General features: G+C 41.4%; 1 protein-coding gene across 1 annotated transcript in view; it reads left to right on the top strand.

Annotated features, from left to right (window-relative positions):
* The window catches only part of LOC124798746 (O-acyltransferase like protein-like), a 188073-nt gene that overhangs the window by 132047 nt on the left and 43634 nt on the right, over positions 1 to 12392 (top strand). The window contains exon 7 of the mRNA XM_047262274.1: positions 12254 to 12380. Within this exon, the coding sequence (XP_047118230.1) occupies positions 12254 to 12380 (127 nt within the window). The remainder of the gene's footprint in view (positions 1 to 12253; positions 12381 to 12392) is intronic.

Below are 12392 nucleotides of genomic sequence, written 5' to 3'. Positions count from 1 at the left end.
AAAGAGAGTGGATCACTGCTGGCAGCTGCATTGAGACACTATGTGGAATCGCCGGCCGCTGGTGGCCGAGCGGTTCTGGGCGCTTCAGACTGGAACCGCGCGACCGCTACGGTCGCAGGTTCGAATCCTGCCTTGGGCATGGATGTGTGTGATGTCCTTATGTTAGTTAGGTTTAAGTAGTTCTACGTTCTAGGGGACTGATGATCTGAGATGTTCATACGAGATACTCTACCTGTGCTGCTAGAACTTGTGCCTTTACAAATACGACACAACATGTGGTTCATGCACGATGGAGCTGCTCAGAGCCATTTTCAAACTACGTGGAATCAGCGACAATGAGTGAAAATGTGTACGAGACCAGGATTCGAACCTGGGATCTCATGCTTACTTAGGCAGGTGCGTTAATCATTGTGCCATCCAGGACACAGCATTACCACAACTGTGTGGACCATCTCAGCATGCCTCACGGCCGATCCACATTCCCACTGAATGCCACCTATATGCAGTTCCTGTCCATTTCCCCCAATTCCCTTCTCTCTTGTATCACCACCCCTGGCAGATCTTCCCAGTTTTTTTATTCATCATCGAGTGTGCTGTGTCAGTGTTCTGTTCAGTGCACTTCTACAGTGTTGTTAAGTGGTGTGGTTTTTATTCGCATGAGGTCAGGCGTATTTGTGCATCCGCACTGAAGAAAGTGGATCCATTGCACAGCTAGGCCTATCAAATTATTTGAATGCGTGGTGTCTGTTCTTTTGAACATGTCCAAAAGAACAGACAACACATGTTCAGATAGTAACGAAAACTGACAAGGATGTGAAGGAGTACTCACTCCAGCTCTGTGCCCCCACTCCGTGGTGTCCCCCTTCCTCTCCACCTTCACACCCTTCATATCCTTCACCAGGGCGATATCCAGGACTTCCACCTCCTGGATGATGAACTTCGACATGACGTCTACCTTGCGTACCTACTGTAGCGCGGCCTTGTTTTCCCCACTCCCTCCTTTGCCCTCAGCGGTTTTTCCTCCTTCGCCCCCCCTCCCCACCTCACTCTCTACACGCCCTCCTCGGCTATTTACTGCAGCCCCCTTCGTTGCACCCCTCACCCCATCCCCATCCCCCTCCTCCCCCCTTCTAGCACCATCCCTTCCCCCCAATTCCCTTCTCTCTCGTATCACCACCCCTGGTAGATCCTCCCAGTTTTTTTATTCATCATTGAGTGTGCTGCGCCAGTGTTATGTTCCGTGCACTTCTACAGTGTCGTCAAGTGGTGTGGTTTTTGATTGTGTGCTCGACTTGTATGTAGTTTTGTTGTCCATGGTTTTTCCATGCTGCGGTGCCCACCACGTGGCTGTTTTAATTGTTCTGCGACTTTTTATGCTCCTGCCATACTTGGACTTGTGTCTTTTAATTATCACAGTCTGTGGTTTTTTTGTGTAAAATGATTTTTTGTTTTTTTTAATCTCCATTTTTAGTCACCCCATTTTTGTATACTTTCTTCCAATCATAAGCTTTAATTATTTATTCAAGAAATACATAAGAGTGCAACCTGCCAGTCCTCTACAATATTGTATCTTACTCTTTTCAAGTTAATAGATTGCTTCGCACATTGTGGAAAGTGAAATCCAACGAGAACGTGAAGACTATCTTTTCTGTGTATGTAAATTGTAACGAGGTTCACCAGTTCGTTGAAAAATTTCTCTCCATCCTTGCAAAATTCCGATAATGATCTGGTTCTGCTGCAAGTTCTCTAGTCATGTTAGTATGACCGTCTTCCAAGCTTCTTTTTCGCACATCGTCACTTCCTCTTCTTTTTCTTTTTGCAGCACATAATGGTTGCAATCGCAATACATGGGAGCTCTACGTCATCGATGTCCGACATGTTCGCCATGAAGGCACAGTTCTTACTAACGCCTCCTGGGCATCAATGTTACACAGTAAAATTGTGCTGTTTTCGGCCTTCTTTTTTCGCGCAATATATTGACACAATATTTTTGCACAATAAAGTATATAGTGATAAATGCGAAACCGTTCCCAGTACACAAGCGTCTGGAAACGAACAATTTGTGAGGTAACTGCCATTGTGTGCCTATGAGTTGCGACTGACTTCAGTGGTAAATATTGTCCTAGTTACTACGTACTACAAATGAATGAGTCAGATGGGAAAGGGATCATGACCGATTTTTTTGGGCCATGTCGTATCAACAAAAGTGTTCATTAGATGGGTACTGAACTAGAGAAGGTGCCATGGCAGAAGACGATTTGAGAGGAGTATGGAGCTCTTTGATAAGCTCGTTCTCTTAGATGTATAATTTTACCGTTATAAGCGTGGAAACGGATGATATTCAGGACTTCAAGATCTTGTGGCATAACCAGCACAAAAGGGATGCTACCGCAGTGTGCTCTTTTGGTAGCAAAACAAAAATGAAGCTTGAGATATCTATTTCCAGTCACATCATTTACGTAGCGATTCTCCTGGAATTATTGAAGTCAAGTCATCCATTAATGGACTCCCAACTGTAAATCACATCTTCCAGAGAAATAAGCATATAGTGGGCCTGTTACAACAAAAAGAAGAAACTAAACGATGTAAGGAAAGTTCTACAATACGTACATGACGAGTACCAACCATTTTGTAACGTTGTCTGCCAGTGGCCAGCGAATGATAGACAATATGAAGATGACAAGTATGCTCACCATTGTGTGCTTTGATGTAATTTCTTGAGGCGTATTTTGGGTAAATTATGAATAAAGCTGTATGCTCATAACACACCCTCTTATTGCTGTAATAAATACGAATTTTATGAACTTCCATAACACAGTCTTTCCATGCAAACAGAACGCTAGTTGCCTCATCAGCCTCACCAGGTTTGAAAAAGGATCATCCCCGCCACATTCAGACTGCATCACTGACCACTCTAGATGGCTAAATTATGTCGTAATGGTGTATATTGTTTCACCCTGAGGCCAATTGTTAGACAGCAACTCCGCAATACCAAGCTTAAGGGGTTGTGTAGTGAAACAATTTTTTGTCTCTCCCGAAAAATGTACTTTCTGGAGCATGACCCCCTTTCCAACTCACCAATCAAATGTATTTGAAATGTAAACTTTTCAATTAAGTTCTCATCTCATTGGGCTCAGAGTTCACTGATCGCCTACCTTACCAAGAAATACAACACTACTTTAGTGCGTTACGTGTTACAATTTACGGTACAGTCGTGACTGTTGAATGAGATGTTCCACGTGTCGCCCTCGCATTTGGAGGTTGTCTCGCAAATCTTGACGAGACTGTATAAATCGATGCTCCAGTTGTTAAAAGTGCATCAATGGGACTGCTGCATACTTCACTTTTGAGGTGACCCGCGGCAGAAAAATCCAAAAGATTGAGGTCAGGTGACTTTGCAGTCAAGTCTTGTGTTTGGTTAAAGTGGAAATTAAATATACGAAGATTGATACAAAACTGTTTTCTTGATGATGTGACAATTAAGAAGAAGCATATGTGAATTTACAAGAAGTTTAATAAAATGTGGATCGTGAACACCAAGTCAAAAATTATTTCTGCTGCACCATTGTTCTGATCTGGGATTGCTTGATCATTAAGAATTTCCTGAAAAACGCATTTGTTAGGTCTTCAAATATTGCTAAAATACAGATCTGGACCTTCTAGCAGTCAAAGTGGAATCACTCTAGAATCAAAAAGATGAGCCATAACAACTTCGACGAAATCTACGTGGTAACCCATTCAAGATAAGTGCCAAAATTAATGACTTTTTTACAGTGACTTCATTATTTCCATTCTGACGATACCATCCATAGTCAATAACTTTGTTGTTGCCCGATAAAGCGAACATATGCTGCGTGAGCAACATTATTAATCTGATTTCTAACCTACTTTGCAAGTGGTGGTATTGTTAGAGGCTCCTTTGTGGCACCATGATGTTCACTCGAAAGTTTCAGCTTTTGCCATCGTATACCTTCACACGTGTCAGTTTTCGCTATTAATTGTGATTCAACATGTATAAATTATGAGAAAATCGTAGTGTCAACAATAAACCTCATGTGTCTCACGTCTAGGTGAAAATGTTTCCTTCACGTCAAAGGTCACATTTTTTCTTTTTTTTTACGTCATCAGACTACCGGTTTTGGTCTATAATGGCCATCTTCAGATCTTTTGAATGTTGGGCTCCATAAGGTTCCCTTTCTGTGCAGCGACCGTGGAATATAAAATTATAAAGAATGTAGCAACCGGTCGCGGAAACATAATTTATTTATCTTGTTGCAAATCGATTTCGACTGATATCAGCCTTCATCGGTGCATTTTTCTAACCGATACATGCCATAAGTACTGTCCTTGGCAGTTTTCTATCGTGATGCCAGTCGAAATCGATTAGCAGCAAGGTAAATAAATTATGTTTCCGCGACTGGTTGCTACATTCTTTATAATTTTATCTTCAGATCTGTTTTATAAAAACTTGTCATAATATAGTGGAGCCATAGTGGCATAGTGGCATGGTAGCACGGCTCTAGTATATTAGGAAATATTTTTATAAAACAGAGCTGAAGATGGTCGTTATAGACCGAAACCGGTAGTCTGATGACAACAACAAAAAAAGTGACCCTAGATGGGAAGTAAATGAAATTTATTCTGTATTCAAGTCATTGTTCAATTCGCAACCATGTCGCAGCTTATGAAAATGTCTCCACCTCACGCCATTTCAGTGATGGCCTGTCAGTTTAAATATTCCTGATGTCGCCACTCATCGAATCCAGGCCCACTGCATGGGGAGCGTGAAAGCAACTATTCGGCTACAGAGAGGACTATTACATTTATGGCATGAGTAAAATGACTAAAGGCCCAAGGAAAGACAACTAATATCTAAGGCATGGAGGCAGTTATGGACGCTGGGGGCGCCTAAAGATATCTTGCTTATGTCGAAGAATCTTCTCTAGCCGGCTCTGGTAGCAAAGTAAACTTTACATCTATGGCCACAGACCCCATAGTTCACTGACGTTTATTGAAGATAGAGTCCCTCAAGGCTCTGTCTTGGCCCCATTCCTATATTCTGTCTCTACGAATGACATTTGCATGATAACCAAAACCTGCTTACCCTAATTTGTCGACGACACCGCTATTTATGATTCCCAAAGCAATTTAAATTTTGTTAGAATGAACCCATCTAGACATCTCTAAAATATTAAACGTTGGTGTACGTTACGAAAAATAAAAATTGGAGCCAACAAAACCCATGTAGTTAAACCACGCAGCATAGAAGTAGAAACGAAAGATATTGCTAGTGACCATCCACTCAAGAGCACGACCAAAACGTCTGGAAAAACAGTCAGAACTCACAGTCAACACAGCAGACCACACCGCATCAGGAAAAGGAAACGGATGGTACACACTAACGTATAATAATAAAATAACACACAGAATGGAAACATATTGCAAGAGCAAGGAATCACAGTAAAATTCAGAACAAACGACACATTTGAACAAAGTCTAAGATCAGACAAAAGAAGCTTAGACAAATTCAGCAGTGTAGGAATATACCAACTCACATGTAACTCCTGTCAAGCCCAGTACATAGGACAAAGAAGCAGGAACCACAGAACAAGGTACACAGAGCACATGAGACTCTGAAGAGTGACAGCACATATTCCATTTCTGCAGAACACCTAATGAACAAAAACCATCACCTCACTAATATCGAAAGTGACCTACACATCCTCAAACACAGCAACAGGTTACATCAAAAACTAACAACAGAAGGAAGTTATTACACACAAAAGGCTATAGTGGAAGGGAAAAACGTAATAAATGAAGACACATCACTTTGCAACAGCACACTCCTCACGGCTCTAAGAGAACTCACACAGGACACAGAAAAAGAACAAAACACATACACACACAATTTTAAAAACCTTCTCGCAATATGCGAGACATTCTCGTGACACGCGCGAACAGCAAGATGGTGTAATGTTTTGAATTACAATCAAGTTATGATTTTCTGTGTTTAGAAGCAATTGCAAACCGATCAACAAACATGACGAATTACATGACAACCTAATGCACTCCAAAGCTGTAACCACAACACCACCGCAATTCCCATTAGATTAACGCTGACTTGTAGAAGATGACTTATTCATGTTTGTTAACAACAGCAGCTTATACAATTGTAGATGGCATGCTGTATGCCAAGAAACGGCAACAGGAACACGGGTAATATGCCCGAAATAACGGCAACAAATGTAAAAACCGTGCAATGACTTAAAGTAAATAGGGTGTTATGGAACTATTCTGAGAGTAAAATATTCGGAAGCAAACAGTGCACATTAACAATATTTTATGATGTTTATAACGATGCTACTTTCGCATGTTTATAATAAAGAAAAAGTAATTCACTGATGATGGCGATATTGCCACTGAAATTACTTAGCGAAATAAAATAAAATACATAAAGATAAAAGTGTTTGGCATGAAGGTGGGCGCAGAATCCTATACTGTTGTAGAATCCCTGTTAGATTAATACTTTTAAATTGTATCGACCTGTCATGACCTGAATCTGTGAAATATCTTGCACATCACCTGCTAACCACACATAACCAAAGCACACGGTTTAGCCTCAGACCTTTTCTTTTCTAACTTACCCTCGTTATGAGAGGATATGGAATATCCCGTCGTACAAAGCTAATGTGGAAAACATTTACGTTTATTATCTGTTCTAACATGCAGGTACGATCTTAGGAACTGCCTTCACCACCTACATATGTCACGGCTAAATGCTGCAAAACAAAGCCCTAATCGTAATCGTCCACATCTCATGTTTTATTTCCCATAAAATCATCCGATTTCTCTCATCCATCATAGAATCCAAAGCCATCTTATTCTTCACCAGTACCGCTCCCTCCCCCTACCATCTAATAGCCTCTCTCTCGTCTAGTGCAGACAAAATCATCTACAGACAATATCCCAAATCATCCAACACTATTTTAGATATTAATTCGTGTCAGTTTCTTATTCATTCCCTCTACTTATTCACATCATTCTCATAACTGTTATTTATAAAACCCGTAACACAGACAATAGGCATAACCTCATTGATCTTTCAAGTTAAATACAGGTTTGAGCCCAAACGTCTCTGGTCTGCCCATACGTGTCCCCTACAATCCGCTCCAAATACAACCCCAATTTGGAGATGTAAGATACCCAACTCTTGGCATCACCTGCCACAAATACAGGATGTTTCTAAAATGACTTCACAATTTTAAAAATTCATATAAATTTACTGAAAAGAGATATAGATCTTGATTTAGTGTTTTTTGTAGGGAAACACATCAAGTTTTTTACCTTAAACTAAAGATGTTGTTTGTGGCTTCCATAGGTTATCCTGCACACATTCCATCGGAAGTCAATTTCTTCCCAAACTCGCTGTAACACAGCAGGTGTAATCTCTCAGTGGCGGCGTAAATCCGTTATATATGGCTTCCGTTTGTTATCCTGCACACATCCCATCGGAAGTCAATTTCTTTCCAAACTCACTGTAACACTGCAGGTGTAATCTGCTCAGTGGCGGCGTAAATCCTCGCTCTAAGTTCAGGTAGAGAAGCCGGCACTGCAGGTACAAACACGATATCCTTGATGAATCACGATTTAAAAAAAAACGAGTGGTATCAGGTCTGGGGAAAGTGGGGACCATGAAATTGGCACATCACGGCCAATCCATTGACCTGGAAAGCGGTCACTGAGAAAATCCTGGACGTTAGCCAGGTAGTGAGGTGGTGCACCATCTTGCATGAAGTAAAAATTTCGTTCTTGTTCATCCTCATCGATCTGTGGTATCAAAAATTGTTGTAACACATCCAGGTAGGCCTACACTAACCCGTTGATGGTTCTCTCATGGAAAGAAAAGGGGTAGCCGAGCGGTCTAAGGCGCTGTAGTAATGGACTGTGCGGCTGGTCCCGGCGGAGGTTCGAGTCCTCCCTCGGGCATGGATGTGTGTGTTTGTCCTTAGGATAATTTAAGTAGTATTTAAGCTTAGGGACTGAAGACCTTAGGAGTTAAGTCCCATATTTCACACACATTTGAACATTTTGAAAGAAAAGGGGCCGTATACCTTGTTCTTCCTGAATGCATTAAAAACCCGTTCAGTTTAGGGCTATCACGAACATGTTGCAATGTTTGAGGTGGATTATTTAGCATACTTGGTACGGAAATTACGCTGAAATGTTGTAGTCGACTTCGATTCTTCAAACCAAAGCACACAGCTAGCACGCTCGGGTCCAGTGAAAATAGCCACCTTCAACGCAACTGCCGTTTGCGACCCTTACGGTACGCTTCGGCACTATCTAACTAGGCGAGACAAAAATTGATGTCTTTTCCTACAAATTGACTTTAATATCACCTCTGTAGGTACCATGAATTAATTTATATGAATTTTCAAAGTTGTAAAGTCCTTTTTGAAACACCCTGAGAAATAAACATGCAAACCAGAATAACAACGGAGAAAATGGCTCAGAAACAATCGAGACAAGCTATCAACTATAGTATGTTCATCATATGAAAAAACCTGATGTAAACAAACAGAGACGCGATGATTGGTCAGAAGGCTTAGAACACGTACACTGGTGTTGTTATGCTCTTGGAAGTAGGTCATTGCCGCGCAGAGTCGCCGTGTGGTATGAGGCGTCATGTCACGGACTGCGCGGCTCCTCCCGCCGGAGGTTCGAGTCCTTCCTCGGGCCTGGGTGTGTGTGTTGTTCTTAGCATAAGTTAGTTTAAGTAGTGTGTAAGTTTAGGGACCGATGACCTAAGCAGTTTGGTACCTTAGGAATTCACACACACACACACACACACACACACACACACACACACACACACACACAAGTAGGTCTTAATTATCTATTAGATATCTTGTTACTAACAAGGGAACCTTCCCATCGCACCCCCCTCAGATTTAGTTATAAGTTGGCACAGTGGATAGGCCTTGAAAAACTGAACACAGATAAATCGAGAAAACAGGAAGAAGTTGTGTGGAACTATGAAAAAAATAAGCAAAATATACAAACTGAGTAGTCCATGCCAAAGATATGCAACATCAAGGATAATGTGAGCTCAGGAGCGCCGTGGTCTTGTGGTTAGCGCGAGCAGCTGTTGAATGAGAGGTCCTTGGTTAAAGTCTTCCCTCGAGTGAAAAGTTTGCTTCCTTTATTTTCGCAAAGTTATGATCTGTCCGTTCGTTCGTTGACGTCTCTGTTCACTGTAATGAGTTTAGTGTCTATGTTTTGCGACCGCACCGCAAAACCGTGCGATTAGTAGACGAAAGGACGTGCCTCTCCAATGGGAACTGAAAACATTTGATCGCAAGGTTATAGGTCAACCGATTCCTCCACAGGAAAACACGTCTGATATATTCTATACGACACATGACAGGAATATGTTGTCGACCCACCTAACTTGTAAACTTGGCGAATGGGTAAAAAGATTCTTCAACCTTGCCGGATTTAGGTTTTCTTGTGGATGTGATAATCACTCCCAAAAAAGTGATGAAATCACAAGAGTTTGTCACATAAACTGCAACAAATGAATGCAACAGTTTCACAGTCGCACAGTTTTCCTTGTGCTCTGTCAAAACATATGTTTTTAACGTTTTCAAATTTTTCCGTGTGTACACCGTCAAATCCTGCATATGTCCTAGCAAATCCGAACATGTCCTGGAAGTTTGGAGAGTGAAGTTGATTGTGTGTGTGTGCCTGAACTTTGATAATCGTCTGAAAATAAAAAATTAAAATTTTCGATGACGGGAAGACTTGTACCAAGGACCTTTCGTTCAAGAGCTGCTCACGTTAACCACGGGACCACAGCGCTACTTGGCTGGTACACTCCTTAATGTTACCTATCTTAAGCGTGGACTACTCGGTTTGTATATTTTGCTTATTTTTTTCATAGTTCCACACAACTTCTTCCTGTTTTCTCGATTGATCTGTGTTCAGTTTCTCAAGGCCTATCCACTGTGTCAACTTATAACTAAATCTGAGGCGGGTGCGTTGGGGAGGTTCCCTTGTAAGCTACGGTGAATGAAAGTGTAAGATATTCTAATGTATTAACATCCATCAACGTTTTTCTTAACCACGATTTTGTAATGTAATTTTTGTTTCAAAAACCGTGTAGTCACAGTCTTTGTACTGTTGTCCCAAGATAACTGGACGTTGTCCTCTGATTGCCGCGCTATTAATGCGCAGAACGAAAATCACTGATATGAAAATGGCTGAGGCTGCATACTGTTCCGTAGTGAAACACACGTGTGGAACACGGTTAAAAAGTATAAAGAAACAGGTGTTTCTTAATGTTTTTCATAAATTTACAGAAAAAAATCGTCTTTCAAGTTTTCCAAGGGACTGTATTTCATGCAGTTGAGACACAAATACACATCGGATGTATAGCGGAATCGGTAGCTAAGTAGATTGATAACCTGGTGTTGCGGATCACTGGTTCAAATAACGCCTTGCTTAACCTCTTTGCCGTTCAGCTTCAAATACCTACATCTCATAGCTAAAATTCATCATCACGTCTTATGAATAATACACGTCTTCTTTTTTCTAATTAAATACTGCACGTGAAATGTCTGGTTTCATTTCAAATACAAATTACTAATTTCGATATTTTGTTAAAGATTGTTAATAAAGGTTGTTTATATTAAGAAAACACACCGATTTAATTTTTAGGACAAAAATGACAAACCAAATACTGTTCGTTTGGACTGTGTCCATTGCATTATACCACCGATGTAGTCTCAAACGAACCATTCTGGGAAGTGTCGTAGGAACATGAAGAACAATCACTTTCACAGCATCGAGCACACAGTAGAAATGCTGTTTTTTACATTTGCCACTACCATTACAATATGGACCCAACAGAACTTGTCTGGAGCTAAGTTAAGGGATTTGGCCCGAGAAATAACAAGACTGTTAAGCTGCCAGACTTCCAGCTTTTTCACATGTCACTGGTGAACGCTGGAAGGATATAGTACGGCACGTCGTAAAAGAAGAGGAGAAAATGCAGCGCCTGGGTGGCTTTGTGGATTCTGTTGTTGATTGACTCGTTACCAACATGGAAGATCACAGTTCCAGAACTGAAATGTCTTTCTCTGATTCGCATAGGTAAGGAGCTGAGAGATTACCAGAGGACTGACTGTAATTAATACCTTCAGTGGCTTCAGTATTCAACAATACGGTGAAATCCCTGCACTTGCGTCACACATAGATCGCTCAGAAAAATTACCCTGTATTTAAATATGGAATTTTCAGCACTCTTGTTTGCAATTAGAATACTACGTTAGGTGAGAACGAGAGCATTTCATGCTTTCCGTCTGGTCACATATGAAGCTTGCGGTAGTGCTGGAGTTTTACCAAATATTATTTCATTCTATTTAAAAATTAAATGACATTCGCGGCTGGTTCCGGCGGAAGTTCGAGTCCTCCCTCGGGCGTGGGTGTGTGTGTTTGTCCTTAGGATAATTGTGTGTGTAAGCTTAGGGACTGATGACCTTAGCAGTTAAGTCCCATAAGATTTCACACACATTTGATCATTTAAATGACATTCGAAGCTGTATTGTTTGTCTGCTCGCCTCTTTCTACGTCTACTGCTCACATCATTGCAGGTTAGTTGGACCAGATGGCTGGTCAGCGCTGTCCGAGTTAAATGCGCCGGTAAAGCTGTTGTCCCGCATTATTGCGCAGTCTGTGTGCGTGTAATACATCACAAAACGTATCCTTATGATAGTACTCGACTGTACTGGGCACAGTTAGGCTTCCGCTCCACGTGAAACAAAATTGAATGAGTTTTCAAGCAAACGCGGAAGAATACGTGGTGTAATGTTTACGTCAGGTTTATTCTTATGATGGACACGGTATAGCGTCTCTCTTCTCTAAGAAATGGCAAACACATTTAAAAAATGGGGTAGACTTTCAATCCAGCTGTGTCCCTGATGATGACAACATGATATGTTGTAGAAACGTTCTGCTTGTCAAACGTAATAATTCGCCTGAGAATTTTTCCTTCATAACATACACGCTGGGAAAAACTGAGCCACGCTTCTTAGTTTATTTTACGAACTGATACCGCCCTTACCAACTCTGTTTGCCACGCAGTTGCTTCTCGTGCCAGGTGCAACTGCTTCACTTAGTGGTGGCAAGTAATGTTGAATGCACGTTGGAAAGCCACATCCTGTTTTAATGAAGAGCCCGTTGTGTGTTGCAGTGACGATGCGTCCCTGCGGTACGCGCGGTACGTTTACTTCCCCACGCACAACAGAATGGCTCCATACCTGGTGGGCATCGGGCTCGCCTACGTCATTCACAGGGGATACTTCACCAAAATCACCAAGGTAAGTGCATTT

Source organism: Schistocerca piceifrons, chromosome 5 (assembly GCF_021461385.2).
Source record: "Schistocerca piceifrons isolate TAMUIC-IGC-003096 chromosome 5, iqSchPice1.1, whole genome shotgun sequence".
NCBI lineage: Eukaryota > Metazoa > Arthropoda > Insecta > Orthoptera > Acrididae > Schistocerca > Schistocerca piceifrons.
The sequence above is the reverse complement of the archived record's forward strand: the minus strand, read 5'-3'. Positions and strand labels throughout refer to the sequence as shown.